The 18,009-nt window shown below is 37.6% G+C and overlaps 1 protein-coding gene across 1 annotated transcript; it reads left to right on the forward strand.

Annotated features, from left to right (window-relative positions):
- The first annotated feature begins 803 nt into the window (after positions 1–803).
- On the forward strand, positions 804–15,927 carry LOC131938535 (uncharacterized). Its single transcript, XM_059296603.1, has 19 exons — positions 804–917; positions 1,187–1,721; positions 2,592–2,622; positions 3,350–3,466; positions 4,005–4,140; positions 4,856–4,921; positions 5,025–5,090; positions 6,396–6,580; positions 6,760–6,827; positions 7,382–7,455; positions 7,778–7,935; positions 8,728–8,932; positions 9,385–9,554; positions 10,196–10,307; positions 10,685–10,732; positions 12,381–12,557; positions 13,151–13,195; positions 13,999–14,109; positions 15,132–15,927. The coding sequence occupies exons 2-19, from the start codon at positions 1,313–1,315 to the stop codon at positions 15,447–15,449; spliced, it is 2,496 nt and encodes an 831-aa protein (XP_059152586.1). The 5' UTR covers positions 804–917; positions 1,187–1,312; the 3' UTR covers positions 15,450–15,927.
- Positions 15,928–18,009: the final 2,082 nt, after the last annotated feature.

Below are 18,009 nucleotides of genomic sequence, written 5' to 3' on the forward strand. Positions count from 1 at the left end.
CGATAGCAGAAGTTCGAGGGTTCAGACAAATGCGATGTTGAAACATCGGAAACGTAGTACACTCATAAGTTTTGAATTGTGAGACCGAATCGTCCATAGATATGTCAATAAATATCGAGATATGGATGATATAAAAAAGCAATAATTAACCGAGAATACGTATGTAATAAAACCTTATTGCTTTGATGTATTTTGACATATTTTTTCCAGAACGTTTTTTTCACTATAGTTAATTATATTCTAATTATCTTTAATTTAAATGTTTGTAATGTGTGCTCAATGACAAACTTTTAAATTGACTATTGTCATAAATTCATTGGTCTTTCCGAACTATTAGGATTATTACGGTGCTTTTATTTCTATGGGGTTTATATTTTATGAATTGAAAGTGACATGACTTAATTGATCTTTTAAAACCCTTCTGAAACAAAGGGCTGCAACTCTCTTCAATATTACAATTTAAATTTTTATTTTTTATGCCACGAATTGTTATTGCATATGTTTGTTGTTTTCCTTTATATAATAGGTTATAAGCAATGGCATTCACCACTGTTGTCATCATCTTTCTCTTATCGAGAATGTACTGTACACACCTTGTATACTTGATATTACTCATGTTTTACACGATTATATAAAGTAAATGTTTTATGCCTATTTAAAATAAAATAAATTGTTTTATTTATGAGTTACTTTTGTTTTTTCTTTTACTTAAAACAAAAAATCATCTAGTTAAAAAAATGTTTATGAAAATAATTCCCGAAGCGCCTGTATTGTGTGTACGGGTGCTGAACGGTGCAGGCGCGTTCAGTTCAACTCGCGCAGAACGTAAACAAGATTTTTTGCTATTCTCTTCATCGTAGCAAATCTGACCGTGATGTTTTCCACGGCAGTTTGAGGTTCTATGTTGGTTTTCATCTGTTAAGTACCTTGTCTTATATCCATTTACAGAAATAATGTATTTATACTAGATCTAGATCTAGATCTAATATAAATCTAGATGATACAATTCAATTTTTAAGGACGGTAAAATATTAAAACTTAGATTTAAGCTTGTCAAACCAGATTGAGTATAAAAGCCAGTTTTCTTTAAATATCGAATTTATTTATTACTATTTGACTAAGAAGTATAACAGTGTACATATTTTCTTTCCTTTCATAATATACTATCTGTTGTGGGTTTGATTAGGAATAACACGTTGTGATCATCTGATATCTTTACAACCACAACGATGATGTTCCCATCGTACACAAACTTGGCTCCGCCAGCAGAAAGAAAGCACAAGACGTCTAGCCGGTCCGGCGTGTAGGCGGCATGTCGAAGAAAGCGTCCAAGACAACGGCCGGCGGCCATGGGAGCACGTCCTCCTACAAGTCCGTCTTGGACATCCAGCACAAGTACGACCAGGCCTACGACGAGGAGGTCCGCTATCGGCTCAACACCAACGAGGCGGGGCCGGTGTACAACGAGGGCCTGGGAGGGGTCAGCGTCTCGACCCTCAACCAGATCTGGAATGAGTACACGCAGAGGACATCCACGGACGTTGACTCGAAGCCCAGCACCGGCCTGGCCTCGCTCTTCAGTGACTCGAGCAATGTCTTCAACAAGTACAGGTCCAAGGAAGAGATCAGCAACGACGTGAAGGAGGCGCTCTGTGACTTCATCTTCAAGAACGTGGTCGGCTTCGATTTCATATACAGAGGTCCATTCGGGAGAAATATTAGTAAGTGTTTTTTTTTTTAAACCTTAAAGGTCAATGTAATGTAACAGAATGTTGTTGTCAGCTCTTAACGTAAAGGTCATTTTGGTAGTGTCAATTTTAATTTTAATCGTAAAGTAACTTTTTGAAGAAACATTAACAGGTTGTTTTCTATTATCAACCATTTAGTAGTAGTTTGTTTTCAACTTTAAACGTATAGGTCCATTTGAAACATAAGTAAAATGTTTATGAGTTTTAAAACAAATGTACATTGGGTAGTCAGTTGATTTGGATTTTAAATATTTAGGTCCATTAGGAAAAAATATTAATAAAATTTTTAGTTTATACATTAGGTAGAAATACTAGTAAAATGTTTACAGTTTATACATTAGGTAGAAATAGTATTAAAATGTTTTCAGCTGATGTTGTACGTTGGTTTTGACTTTGAGACTTCAGTACTATTTGCTCAGCCGTACCCAAGTAAACGTGTAGCCATTATTACGATATTAAATACAAAGCATTTAACTCTACATCTATTCTAGACCCCACTAGGCTCATGTTTATTTACCTCCGCTCAGGAGTTTTCGTGGTCGGATGGTAGAGCGCACGACTGCTAACCCGAAAGTCTTGCGTTCGGATCTCTTTACTACAGAATGCCTGGCTCCTGTTAGGGAATGTCAGGAACCAGGGACGTGCTACAGACTTAAGCCCTGGATCTGAAATCGTGACTCTCGCGTTAGCAGTCTCATGGTATACCATTCGACCACGGCACCCGTTGGTGATCGTTAACTCGCGTGATTAATCAGCCCGTTGGTTATTATAATTTCCCGTGATAACCATGTGCAATATTTTTTATCATCAAATCAAAGGTTTTTTTTTTCTTCTTTCATCTAGTCACCTACCTAGACTACGTTGCCTCTGGACGGTGAGTAAAGTATTGTTTCGATACGCTACGTCTGTGGGAGTATACCTACGTCGATTCGTGTCGTAATTCAGTTTTTATTCTTATTGTTACATAACATGAATGGCTTGTATTGAATTGTGGGTTTGGTTACTTGTAGTTTAGTGCATAGTTCTTGATTGAAACTTAAAATAAATAAGCAGGTATTTATTAATAAAGGAAGATCAAGTTTTGGTACTTCATTTTTTGATTTAAAAGAATTCTGTGGTTGCATTCTGTTTTGAATTAGACTAAATATGGCCAACTATGCAAAAAAAAAAGTAAGGATTCCTCTTTAGCGGTTTATTGGACAGATGAATTAGAGTTTATATGTTTCTTGACTTCGGCATTTTTGTATGGATGGTGCCGAGCCTTTATTTTCCCTAATGTAATTTCAACAATCCGAATCCAGAACCGAACTCGAGACCTTAGGGAAAACAGCCAAACGCTCACCTAGTCGACCACGCCGTCCCATAAAAAACAATACTCACGTTCATATTAGGTACGCGGCAGGGCTGAGTGTGCATCATAGGTGTAACTAGGAACAGATAGTGGAACCGAACTCCGACCCTCTGAGAACACCAATCCCATCTTCGACTTTGAGCTAACACTATGCTATGTAAATCACATGTAATATTCTAAATACGGCTGAAAGCATTGTGTTTTTTTGTACAGTCTTTAAGAGTAATCTTTTCAAACCATGTATACACAGGCCACTGAAATGTATCGAAACTTACATCCGCTATCACGTGATGCCGACCTACGCCAACACACACACAGAAGTTCACTACAACGCTGCACAAACAACCAAATTACGGGAGGAGGCCAGGTAAATTGTGGTCAATCATGCCAAAAACAAATCAATTACGTGTGACCAGGTAAGCTAAAACTAGTCATACCAAGTTATGGGACTTCAAATGCGGTTTTGTAAGATTCAACAAATTATCTGTAAGTTGTGTAAGACTATTTTTTAAAATTAAAGTAATATGCACTTTTTCGAAATACATCTTGTGGAAAGGCCTCATTAAAATTACACTATTGTGTTCTACTCGGCCAAGTAGTTTTGGGACGTTTTGCTATCATTTCCAATATAAGATAAAGACTTAACTACTGTGCATTTCATGTTACGTCTATTTATGCTTAGTGTTTGGGCTAGACACTTTCGTTTCAAATTTTAATTTTAATGTCATTGACTTAAATATATACGTGCGTTGTTTCCTTTTTTTTTTGGTCCCTAGCCCATGTGACCTAATGAATTATTTAAATATTGCTGTGTCAATATATATTTTTGTGATTTTTTTTAGTAGCCTATAATCCGTGCATTTACCCTAATCATGTATGAATGTACTGCCGTGATGTTTCCCCAGAGGTATAATCCGTGAATCCGTTAAGGCAGGCAACGACGACGCCGTCATCTTCTGCGGTAGTGGATCCACAGCCGCCATCCACAAAATTATCCACGCGATGGGTCTCAAACGAACGGTCACCTCCATGCTTGGGCCGGTAGGATTACACTTGTCTCTTTGTGTTGTTGTTTTTTTTAACTTTGAATCAGACAGTGAATAACGTCAACGTGGTCGGACGATAAAGCGTATGTTTCTAACTTATTAAAAGTCCCGAGTTCGTACGCCTGACAGCTACCCATATAGGGGAGCGAATTCAAATACCAATCAAAAGACGCCTTGCTGATTGCTCGTAGCTGAACACAGGCCATGGAAGGAAATCCTGGAAGAAAAGCAGCCTGATGTCGTAGTCAACGTGCCGTATGGTGCATTTTAATATGTTATACGTAAATAAATCGTGGTGAAGGAAATCCCTACGAATATGTCATTTAAGAACAAAGATTTAGAAGAAATAAAATGAGAATTCTGCATAGGTTGCTTTTTTTTACCAGCCTTTTTCAGTCAAAATATCTTTGGGTTTGCACATTATTATTACCGAATATAATTCAATTACATCTAACTTTTCATATAATTAGACAGAAACCCAGTTATTTAAAATTAATTTTAAAATAATTATAATTAAATTAGAGGACGTTAAATTATTTTGAAAAAGTATGTAGAAGCAACCAACAGTTTTACTACATTATCTAAAGAGGGAAAACAATATGAATGTGTTTATATTAAGACTTGGTGCCATAAGTCCTCATTGCTGTATGTTTTTATAGCCTACACGATTCATTACTTATGTAAGAGTTGATCTGCTATCTCTATCTTAGACTGTTTTTGTCGGCCCCTATGAACATCACTCAAATATCTTGCCATGGTTGGAGATACGCGCAAATGTAGGTATATTTACTTCTCTGTGCACTACAATTTTAGCACTTTACAATTGTAACATGACTACAAAGTTTATAAACGCTGATATGTGTGCTAATTATTGTACAGGTGATTAGGATAGGACAGACATCCGAAGGTCTCACGGATCTGGAGCATTTGAAGAGTGAATTGGTGGTGAGTTTGTGTTTGTTGGTTGAGCGCTGAGTCGACTCAGCTCTAACGGGTACCCGGAAATTGTAAAAAAAAGCGTGATGGAGATGATAATGATCAGAATAGCTCTAAGTTAGTCGAAACACAACTGTACTAGAGGTGACTCTAATAAAGCACGTCACTAACTGAGAACAGAGTTTCCTCCAGGCATCTCTTCCTCTGCCCACCGCCCTCCCCCTCCGAAGAAAGTCTACCGCTACCCTCGAACGAAATGGAATTTATATAGAAAATATATACATTTAACAGTGATCGCCCCTCCCCCCCCCCCCAGGAATTTTAGTCCTCCCCCCCCCCGATAATTTCAAGTGCCCCCATCCCCCCCCCCCCCCTCTTGGAGAAAAAAGTCTGGAAGAAACACTGACTGAGAATATTGTGTGTGTTCAGTGCGCCGGGTTATAAAACATTCTACAGATGTAGATAGAAAAGATTGATAGGTAATACAAGAGTAGTTTTGAAAATAAATAGTTTTAATCAACGTCTTTTTCAAAATGGGCACTAGTATTAGGTTCGTCTTACCAAAGTGTATGGTTTAAAGAACACGTATGTGCATGTTTTGACAGGGTTTTTATAGTGAGTTATTTTCATGAAATCTGGTGTCTTTAACTTGCTTAAATTTCAAATTTACCGTGTTGTAAAAATGAACAGTTAATAATGAACCTCACAGAAATAAGTGCGGCTTATTTTGTAGATGTGTAGACTGTTGTTATTAGATATCATTGTATAAGCATGTCAGAATCTATAACTGGTGGTGACAGATACCTAGATGTCAGGTGGAAGATGTTACCTATTAGCCGTACCATCAGTAGCCTAAAGATGACATGCTGGACGACAACATACTAAATGCCATGTGCTACCCCTTATGACTATTGATAACCTCAGTCTAAAAATGACGTTACTGGTGATAAACTGTCATTTGCTAGCTGACATAAACGTAAATAGGACATGACTTACGAAATCACTGCGACATGTCATGTGCTAGGTAGGCTTGACTGATAATAAACTGTTAAATGTCATTTGCTTGCCGACGTCAGCCCCAAATATGACATGACTGTTTACAAAGTGCCCAATGTCGTCTTCAAATATTACATGTCTGTTTTCACAAATTAAAAACGAAACGTGCCAACAGCTCATAGGTGACTTGACTCAAGAGAAATTGCTAATTGTCATGTGTTACGCCACCTACCCAAATATAACATGACGGATCACAATTTAGTACTCTCCATCCCAATGATGACACGTATGCTTGTAAATATTGTAATCTCTCTCCAGAAATGCCGGTGCGGCCCAGAGCGAGTTTTGATTGGCTCCTTTTCAGCAGCCTCCAACGTCACCGGCATCCTGACTGACACCATAGCCCTGGCTAATCTCATGCACCAGTTTAAAGGCTTTTGTTTCTTTGACTACGCATGCGCGGGACCCTATGTTGACATAGATATGAACTGCTTAGACAAAGGGTATGTCTATGTTCGTTGGACTAATCGTTATTAGTAATATTAATAAATGTGGTAAAATAGTTATTCCGTCATGTCATTACAAAATATATTTGCCACTGGTCAATTTGTTAAGCCTAGCCTAGCTAATTAAAGAACTAGCTAAGAATGATATTAACTACATCAATATCTCACCCTGGCAGAGAGATGGCCTACAAAGACGCCGTGTTTATCTCACCACACAAGTTCGTTGGAGGACCCCAGACCCCAGGTTAGTGCATCGATCCCAGTTTTAAATCAGTCGGACGATACCAGTACCCAGCATCGATCTCAGTTTTAAATCAGTCTGACGATCCCAGGTTAGTGCATCGATCCCAGTTTTAAATCAGTCGGACGATCCCAGGTTAGTGCATCGATCCCAGTTTTAAATCAGTCGGACGATACCAGTACCCAGCATCGATATCAATTTTAAATCAGTCGGACGATACCAGGCTAGTGCATCGATCCCTGTTTTAAATCAGTCGGACGATCCCAGGTTAGTGCATCGATTTCAGTTTTAAATCAGTCACGTGATCCCAGTTTCCAGCATCGATTCCAGTTTTGAATGAGTCGGACGATCCCAGACTACTGACAGAAATCTAATACCACGATACCAATACCAATGTGTAGGAGGTCTTTAGCGTCCTAGATAGACGTATCTAAAACACTTTAGTCTATATTGATGTATCCTTACGACAACAAATATATAGCCTAGAATACGACTCTTTTATATTTAATCCCCATAATGTCATAAGTCTGCAACTGTACACTATTCTGTTTTACCAGGTGTCCTAGTAGCAAAGAGATGGATGTTCAAAAACAAAGTACCACATGATGTCGGAGGAGGGACCGTTGTTTTTGTAAGACCAGCTTTTTGATCATCATCCCTAGTGCATTAACGTTTTTAACGTTTTTAGAGATTAGTTCATTCATTGCATGAGTCAATTTAAGTTTTTGGTTACATGTAAACTCACTGTATAAAAATAAGTATTTACTTATCGTAGTTTTTGTAAAGATAGTAACACAACCTAGTTTTGTTATTTCTTTTTTTTACAATCATAAACCTCAATGCGACTATCTATTTTGGGTTAAAAATATCATAACCATCCACAACGAATATTACCAGGAATGAGTTTGTTGATTGGCAGGGGCAGGGCTATAATTCTGATTCTCTCCCCCCAGGTACGACGCCAGGGACACACATACTATGAAGATGCGGAAGTACGAGAGGAGGGCGGCACCCCTGCCATCATTGAGTCGATACGGGCGGGGCTGGTGTTCAAGCTCAAAGACACCTTAACCACCAAGTTCATCATGGCCAAAGAGATGGAGATGATGGAGTAATGTTATGTGTGTTGGATGCATATGTTGGTCTGTCACGTGTGTTGGTCTGCTGTGTGATGCATTTATACGTTTGTCTGTCATGTTTGTTGGAGGCATATATGTATCTGTCAAATGTGTTGGATGAATCTAAGCTTAATTCTGTTTTATAGGCCGATACGCTTTGTTAAATTAGTTAGAAACATAATAACTTATAACTCCTATCCTATTTTATACTATGTTATACTATGTTATACTTTTTAATTTTTCCCCATTAATCCTAGAAAAAAAAAGAATTAATAAAATCCGATATTAAAAAAACTATCGTTAAATAATGTTAAGCGTAATATCTGCATGTATGCCCTGATACGGATCAGTTGTAGGTTAGATTAGAATAGGCTAGATTAGTCTAGAACGTATGGGAGCGGTGTGTGAGAGTTGAGTTAACCCTGGGGTGTTTAGGTATTGGGATCCCAGGGTCGAGTGCGTGTATAAATGTTGGAGTGAATGATTGTAAGGGGCTTTTGTTAGTTGCGGCTAGGGTCGAGGGCTTGTGGTGTAACGATGAAGACGACAAGCTAAATAAATGTTTCAACTACGACTTGAATCGTGTTTGGAGTTAACGAAAGGTCGATCGTAACATGCCCTATTGTCAAAAGTAATACATCTTTAATTAAGGCTAATTAGTTTTAGAATGACTTTTATTCAAGGCTAGGAGTTCCACAAACATCATTCTAGCTTGGGCTAGAATAATGTTTGTGTTGAAGGTTTAACTCACGAGGGTACGGCTAATCGACATGCTTACAACCCAGGTTGGCAATCAAGGCCTGGGCTGACCACCCAGACATCATCATCCTGGGCAACCTCCAGTCCGATCGTCTGCCCATCTTCTCCATGCTCTTCCTGAACCGCGTGACCGGACGACTACTTCACCACGACTTCATCGCCATGGTACTCAACGACCTCTTCGGCATCCAGGTCCGCAGCGGTTGCGCATGCGCAGCCCCCTATGGTCTGGTGAGGCTTTTGTGGAGAAACTCCGAGCTAAATTTGTTAGATCTATATTAATCATTTGTTAGATCTATATTAATCATTTGTTAGACCTATATTAATCATTTGTTAGACCTATATTAATCATTTGTTTGATCTACATTAATCATTAGTTAGATCTACATTAATCATTTGTTAGATTTATTTTAATCATGTGTAAAATATACGATAATCATTTGTTATATCTACAATAAACATTTTTTAGATCTGCAGTAATCATTGTTAAATCTACAATATTTTTAAAAAATAATTTCTGTTGTATAAAAAAAAAATTATTTAAATTTGGGAAAACAATTTCAAATCTATTATATGTTTGATTTTACATTAGCTTTCGATTACAAGTAAACCAGCCAAGAGTAATATTTATTAGAATCGCGATCTCTACAAAAACAAAACCAATTGTCTTTTGTTGTTGTCAGGATTTGATAGGAATGACGGAGCAAATGGCAACACGGTACCACCAGTTTGTAACCAACCCGCCGCCAGACAAGACGCCCAACTACGCCAAGAAAGCCAAATCTAAACCTCTACCTGAAGACTTGGAGGGGGTGCAGTGGGAAGGCGATACAACCGATAACATCATTTTCAAGTAGGTGGACTTTGTTGGCTGTGTGGGGCGGTTTGTGGGGTTCGTGTGGTTTGTGTGGTGTGTGTTGTATGAGTTTAGTGTGGTGTGTGTGTGTGTGGTTTGTGTGGACTTTGATGTTAGTGTGGTTGTGTGGTGTGTGTGGTTTGTGTGGACTTTGATGTTAGTGTGGTTGTGTGGTGTGTGAGGTTAGTGTGGTTTGTGAGATTTAGATTTTGTGTGTGTGGTTTGTGTGGTGTGTGTGGTTTGTGTGGTTTGTGAGGTTTAGATTGTGTGTTTGTGGTATGTGAGGTTTAGATTTTAGATTGTGTGTGTGTTGTTTTTGTGGTGTGTGTGGTTTTTGAGTTGTAAAGGTGTGAGCCACAAACATAGCACCAGTACCTGAAACAGCGTAATAATGTGTTATTCAATATTGTATGTTGACACATACAGCTGACTTTAGACATTCACACATAGAGGTCTTTTAAGTTATTAAAACGGATCTGACTTAAGACAGGGACACATCAAGTTGACTTAAGACAGGTACACATCAAGTTTAGGTTAGGCAATTACACCTTAAAGATGATTTAAGACAAGTACACACCAGACTTCATTCTTCTAAAATGATCTGTATTGAGGAGCAAATTATTTACTTTTATTTCCAGACCAGGTTTCGTGCGTCTAAATTTTCCGTACTTCATTAGTCACGAATGCTTTGATTTTGTCATCAAGGCTATTATCCTCACGGCCGAGAATGCGTGGGTGTTGTTGCCTTTAGTAAGTAAACTTCGTTTTTTTTTTTAAATTATGTATTTATTTATTATGTATTTATTTTTTATTTTTTGTGGGATATCTTGGCTATCAAGGATTTACAGACTGATTTAATTGTTTTGATTGACAACAAAGTTAAGATTTTTATAAAACAGTGATTGGTAAAAACGTCCTCAATCTATCCATTTTGGGAGAGTGGGTGGGGGCTCTTCTTTGCCAACTTGAATAAATGTCTGTAATAGATAGTTTGTCCCCAGCACCTGTATGGGTCGCTACTTACATGGTCATTTGCACACAAATAAATGCTAATTATTAGTAAAATTGGTTTTGTAGCTTGTAAATTATTTTTATAAGTTTAATTTGTTGTGGTTTTGTTTTTGCAGTACGATTTTGATAGGAAAACGGGCAAATGGTGGTACCGAGGCGAAGAGGTAAGTGTTTGTTTGTGATGTCATATCGCCGTAGAATCATTAACTCAATGTGTGTGTTTGTTGTTTGATATCTGCGGGGTCATTAACTATCTGTGTGTATGTTGGTTTGTATCTCTATAATTACTAAATCTAATTAATAGAAACAGTGATACTTCACTAAACTAAACACTAAGTCCTGACTGCTATCATTAAAAGATTATCCATGTTCGATTAGGAACGCAATTTTGATAAAGATAAAAAAAAACAAAGTTAATAAACTACACCTGAACTAGGTTATTTTTTTTATTAAAAAGACAGTCACCTAAGGACTCATTCGGCAATCTAAATTTAGAAACGGATTTTTCAAGGATTTAGCCATCACTACCTATCAAAAACACAGTTTATAAATGTCTTATAACCTGAGCCTATGACTAACCACGGTCACTAGTACGTTTAGCGAGTTATCTTAATCCTCAACACAGTCACTAATACGTTTAGCGAGTTATTTTAACCCTAACCACGGTCACTAATACGTTTAGCGAGTTATTTTAACCCTAATACTGTTACTAGTACGTTTAGCGAGTTATTTTAACTGTAGCCACGGTCACTATTACATTTAGCGAGTTATTTTAATCCCTAACACGGTTACTAGTACGTTTAGCGAGTTATTTTAACCCTAACCACGGTCACTAATACGTTTAGAGAGTTATTTTAACCCTAATACTGTTACTAGTACGTTTAGCGAGTTATTTTAACCCTAACACCACGGTTACTAGTACGTTTAGCGAGTTGTTTAAACCCTAACACGGTTACTAGTACGTTTAGTGAGTTATTTTAACCCTAACACGGTCACTAGTACGTTTAGCGAGTTATTTTAACCCTAACACCACGGTCACTAGTACGTTTAGAGAGTTATTTTAACCCTAACCACGGTCACTAGTACCTTTAGCGAGTTATTTAAACCCTAACTACGGTCACTAGTACGTTTAGCGAGTTATTTTAACCCTAACCACGGTCACTAGTACGTTTAGCGAGTTATCTTAATCCTCAACACAGTCACTAATACGTTTAGCGAGTTATTTTAACCCTAACCACGGTCACTAATACGTTTAGAGAGTTATTTTAACCCTAATACTGTTACTAGTACGTTTAGCGAGTTATTTTAACCCTAACACCACGGTTACTAGTACGTTTAGCGAGTTATTTAAACCCTAACACGGTTACTAGTACGTTTAGCGAGTTATTTTAACCCTAACACCACGGTTACTAGTACGTTTAGCGAGTTATTTTAACCCTAACACGGTCACTAGTACGTTTAGCGAGTTATTTTAACCCTAACACCACGGTTACTAGTACGTTTAGCGAGTTATTTTAACCCTAACACGGTTACTAGTACGTTTAGCGAGTTATTTTAACCCTAACACTGTTACTAGTACGTTTAGCGAGTTATTTTAATCCTAATACTGTTACTAGTACGTTTAGCGAATTATTTTAACCCTAATACTGTTACTAGTACGTTTAGCGAGTTATTTTAACCCTAACACTGTCACTAGTACGTTTAGCGAATTATTTTAACCCTAATACTGTTACTAGTACGTTTAGCGAGTTATTTTAACCCTAACCCCGGTGACTAACATGTTCCTCACAATTAGCATCTCTTTACCACCAGAACTGCAAGCCAGCAAAAAGCTTGAAAGACGTGTCGTTCAAAAAAGGCAAACTAGACGTGGAGGCACCGCCGAGGAAGCCAACGAACATCACCAAGTTTGACCTGGGCCGTAGAGAGGTTTCTTCTGCAGACAGTCTTCAGAGTGAGGGCAATGACTTCAAGGGCTTTCACTATGAGGTGACCGACTTGTGTGCCACTGGTGTTTGGGCTGTGTGTTTGGACAACCTTGTTATATGTGTGTGCTATTGGTTTATAAATGTCATATGTATGTGATGGAAATGTTGTACTGTGATTCACATGAGATGTCCTACTGCTATTTTATGTAGTTGTCTAAGAGCCTTTCAATATTTTGTTAACGTTATAGGGCTGGTAAGTAGGTCACCAACCAGTTATATGGCTCATGCATGTTTTATTGAGCCGTAGAACTGGTTGGTGACCTACTTACCAGCCCTATTGTCCTGGCATTGTCTCGAAGATATAATTTAAAAAGCCAAATGCTTCTGCAACTTCCTGGGGGTAGGTGTTGAGCTGCATGTTTTAAAATTCTGTCAATAATCGTTCATTCTGTGTTCTATTAATTAATTTTTTTTGTATTGATAGCTGTAAACCTCCATCGCTTTACTTTACTCGCAACACTTTACTCGTTTTTCTTAACTCACTCAATTATATTCGCTATAGTCGCTAAAATACACCCCATATTCTATACTTTCCATACTAGTCCCTCCATACCATACATGCTTGACTAACCCAAAACATTTGACACCCCACAGGAAATTTTACAACGAGCGAAAAAGATATTTGAACAGGCTAACAAGGTAAACCTGTTTTATTTTACCTTGACATACGAAATGTAGATATAACGCTTGAATCTGAATAGTCTTGCGATAGACACATTCGTGAACCTATAGTAAACCACGAATCAGTTGGGGATTATCATTTTATCACAGTGTGTCGAGGGTGAGAATAGATCAGAAATATAATAAAAACGTTAATAATTTATTTCTTGCTTGTTGTCTTCTACCTAAAATGGTGGGCTGAGGTCAGTGGATATGACTAGGTTCCGTATTCTGAATTTTAAACAAAGCATAAAAATCCTGAATATTTAATTAAGATATAAGCTAAATTAGCATTTTTCCTTAGGATTATTTAAGATTTTCATAATAGCTATGACAAAATCACAGTTTTTCTAGTGTACAGCATTTTTTTCTAGTATACAACATTTTTTTTCTAGTATACATTTTTTTCTAGTATACAACATTTTTTTTTCGAATATACCACATTTTTGTGTTTGGGTAATAGTGGGACGGAAAAGTGACTAGGTATCTTACGGAATACAATGGTGGTGATCAACAAACATTTGTGTTATTATAAGATCGAGTGATAATGGTTATGGAAGCAAATCCAAAAAGAAAAGCAGGCTGAAATCGGAGTCATTGCCCTCAATGGCGCATAACCAGTTGACACGTATACTTAATTGTTCCAACACTAAAATTAAGAACAAAAAAGAAGAAGATGTGAGAAAAAAAAGTCTATTCTTAACAGCAAAAACATTAAATAGACTTTAAAACTGCTATATAACACATTTTGAGGCGTGTCACTTTTACCTGTTTTCTTCCAGCCAGGTGTGTTCGACTTACCTGACCAGACATTCGAGTACACGGCTGAGGCTGAGGAGCTCAGGTGGTTCATGCTGCCCAGTGAAGCTGCCGACATCGTGAACAACAGAGAGGTGGGTATTACGTCATAGGTCCTTTAGGCTTTATCGTCGTTTCCTTACGATGAGAAACTGTCCTTCTTTATTTTCTTAGAGTTTCCTAAGGCTGGTTTCTGTATTGAAAGATTTTTTCTTATGTCGTAGTTCCCATTTAGCCTGTCATAGTTTCTTTATGATAAGAAACTGTCAGTTTTTCTTATGTAATAGTTTCTTTAATGTCATACTTTCTTCAAGTTGTGTCACAATTCTACAGTTTCTTTGAGTTACATCACAATATCTCTAGGAACTGTCAGTCTTTCTCATGCCATAGTTCTCTTAATGCCATACTTTCTTCAAGTTGTGTCATAATTTTACAGTTTCGTTGAGTTACATCACAATATCTCGAGGATAACCCCGAGCTCTTTTGTCTCATAGCTAAATCCTATTTTGTATAGCAGTGTTATCGTGATGTTATGTATAGTATTCAGGGCATCTTACTATATATCTATGGCATAGTTCACCTTTGCTTTTTCATAAATCCTCTAGCTCTGTTTATTAAATCTAAGTTTATCTTACTTTCGTCGTGTTTCTTCTGGATCTTATTTGCTATGTTACACCCCATTGATTTAGAATATAAGGCTAGAATATTTACATAAACAATTGAAAAAAAAAACTCAGTACATAGAAGCCAGGTGCCCCGCTTTAGGCGAATGCACCACACCTAACAAAAGTTCATCCACAACAGCATCTGTCAATACGTCTGTGACAAAGTCTGTGACAACGTCTGTCACAATATTTGTCATCAAACATTCTCTCGTCTTCCACACGCATCATCATCTCAGTTTACCATAGCGCATATGTACATACCACATCAACCACCTAGTCACCACACCACCACGCCACACCACGCCACGCACCTACTCACCTCATCACCCACCTGTTGACCACCACGCCACGCCACACCACCACGCCACACCACGCCACCCACCTACTCACCTCATCATCCACCTGTTGACCACCACGCCACACCACCACCTGACTATCCTTCCCCCTGCCAGGTGATCCACCGCCCCCCAGAAGAGTACCCATTCATACCTGGTAGGCCGGCCTCCGAGCTGCATAAATCCAAAGATAACCGGTGGCGATGGTGGCTGTGTATCGTCATCACCATTGTCGTCCTTGCTCTCACCATCTTCTTCCTCGTCTGGGTGCACATCAAAGGGGATGACGATGAGGAGGGGGCTAGCAATAGCAACGCGGAAAATGCCGCCGCTCCGGCCGAAAATATTTACTCACCGTCCAACTCTTCAACCCAAACAAACAGTACAAACAGTACCGATATCACTACCAACACCACTGCCATGCCAAACCAATGATCAAAACAGTTTTTTTTTCTTCTTACGAGAATAGTTCAATTCATGCGTGTCCATCTTTATTAAGTCATTACTGATGCATAAAATTAAGAATTATTTTCTATTTAAAAAAAAAAGACGAGATTTATGCAAGGTGAACGGTTTCAGTTCAAACCTTTTACAAAACAAATAACAATATTAATTTATATAACTGATTAGTCAGTTTTTCAAGTTCAATTTTAAAAAGATAGCTACGTGTATCATATAAATGCAGAAATAAATAAAAATAAAGCTAGGAGCCGCGCCTCACTCGTCATCCTGTTTGATCCTGTCTCTGCCTCTGTTTACATGACCCCCACCTGACGACCCCATCATGACCTCGATCCCCACCATCACTAGGTTCTGTACCTCGCCCCGGAATATCTTCCCTTCTTCCCGGAGGCCTTGGAGGAGAAGTTAAGCGGATACGACACTCGCATTCGCTACGCCGGACAACCAGAGATTGTGGATGAGTTAGTGTTTAACGATACGAATTAACGACAAGTCCCCATTGTAACTGTAGTGTGGCTTTATGTTTTTGTAGTGTATCCTCCCAACATCACTGTGACTTCATGTTTTGTAGTGTGGCCTCCCATCATCAATGTGACTTTATGTTTTTGTAGTGCGGCCTCCCATCATCAATGTGACTTTATGTTTTTGTAGTGCGGCCTCCCATCATCAATGTGACTTTATGTTTCTGTAGTGTGGCCTCCCATCATCAATGTGACTTTATGTTTTTGTAGTGCGGCCTCCCATCATCAATGTGACTTTATGTTTTTGTAGTGCGGCCTCCCATCATCAATGTGACTATGTTTTTGTAGTGCGGCCTCCCATCATCAATGTGACTTTATGTTTCTGTAGTGTGGCCTCCCATCATCAATGTGACTTCATGTTTTGTAGTGTACTTAGTTCTGCATTTGTTATTAAGTTGCCTTCAACTGCTAGCTATGGCGAAACTTCATTTAAATTTGTTCCACTCACTTTTTGTTTAATTTCACTTTTTACACAACTGTCAATACGTTTAACTACACATTTAAAAAATAATTCATTGCCTTTGAGAAAGTCGAAATTTCCGAGATTTAGATAGCTTCCCATTACGATCTTCGGGTGTTCTGGTAGGATATTTGTTCGTTTCCTTGAATTAGTCGAAGTCGTGCAAGCATTTTTGTTTTGTTTTAATTTACACACATAGATAACTGTATTTTTAAAGTTAAAACAAAAATATCTAACGTTCTAGATTTTGACTTGCAAAAGACTTATTAGAATTAATTTTTAAATTGACATACGACGCATTTTCATTCTAAGATAGTTTTAATTAGTTGTTTCAAACTTTTGAAAGTTTCATTAATCCTTCAATCTGATTATAAATCGACCCCCACATGAAGTGTAATAAAATTTTAAAGCGTGATGTAATTAAACTCAAAACAACAGTCAACTGTAGTTTAACTGGCAATTGAAACAAAAAGTCTGAATGACTTCACTACCAAAACCGTTTTTTACTTAATGTCATTTGAAATGTGTATTCCCTAAGTCAAGTCACATTTACTTCCTGAATTCCGTAAGTCACTTCACATCGTTTATTCCCAAACTCAAGTCAATGATTCCCCAAACCACAGTTAGCGAACGACTGCTACTTTCTCTGTCATGTTTGTATGTATTCAACACCCAACACCCTCATATGCTGTGCTTTTTCACATAACCACACACCATTTTGGTCTGTATCATTCACCATACTTGGCATATGGCCTATGTACTCATCCCTCTAACTCTCACCATCCCGTGGTTGGTTAAGTTTTACTGAAATATTGTAAGCTATATCCATCTCTACATCTTCTGGCATCTAGTCTGTGATGAAAGTTACTATCATTATATAAGTCAATTAAACAAACTATATTAAACAATAATGTGTTGCATAATTTATTATTGGATTGTAAATTCTCTTTTGTTATGTTATCCATTTTGATTCGTTTAAAAAAAAAACAAGTTTTAAATTAAAAACCAACAGACAAAGAAATTTCTCCACACAAAAATAGTATGAGCTCGCCAAAGCACTGAATACATTTTCAAAACGAGCAAAACCTCAAGAGAAATGCCTATAACAGCACACTTAACAAAAAGTAAAGATAGTTGACTGCAACATCCAAATAGCACATGAATACATTACGTACAAGATGTGTACAGAGAGATGTGCCGAGATGAACCATAAATTAAAATAAAACATACCCCAGAAAATACTCTTCGTAATTTGTAGCGGATAAGTGCGGTAAATATAAAATTTTAATTTTCTTTTTGGCCATTAGTATTTTTATACTTTTACCAATTCTTAGCCACTACATTTTTAAAGGGTTGTATTTTTTGTACTTTTAAAATATTTGTTACAATGTGTTACGTCATAAAAAACTAACTCAAATTATTGAAGTGTGCAGCTTAAATATTTTTTAAAGTTAATTTTAAAGATTTCAGTTTTGATATAAACCTTATCGAAGTTTAAAGACAAATATTATTATGCTTTATGATTGTATTTGGTGTCATACACAACCAGCAT

This window comes from Physella acuta, unplaced genomic scaffold (genome assembly GCF_028476545.2).
Source record: "Physella acuta isolate Inbredline_101_S28 unplaced genomic scaffold, ASM2847654v3 ptg000247l, whole genome shotgun sequence".
NCBI classification, from domain to species: domain Eukaryota; kingdom Metazoa; phylum Mollusca; class Gastropoda; family Physidae; genus Physella; species Physella acuta.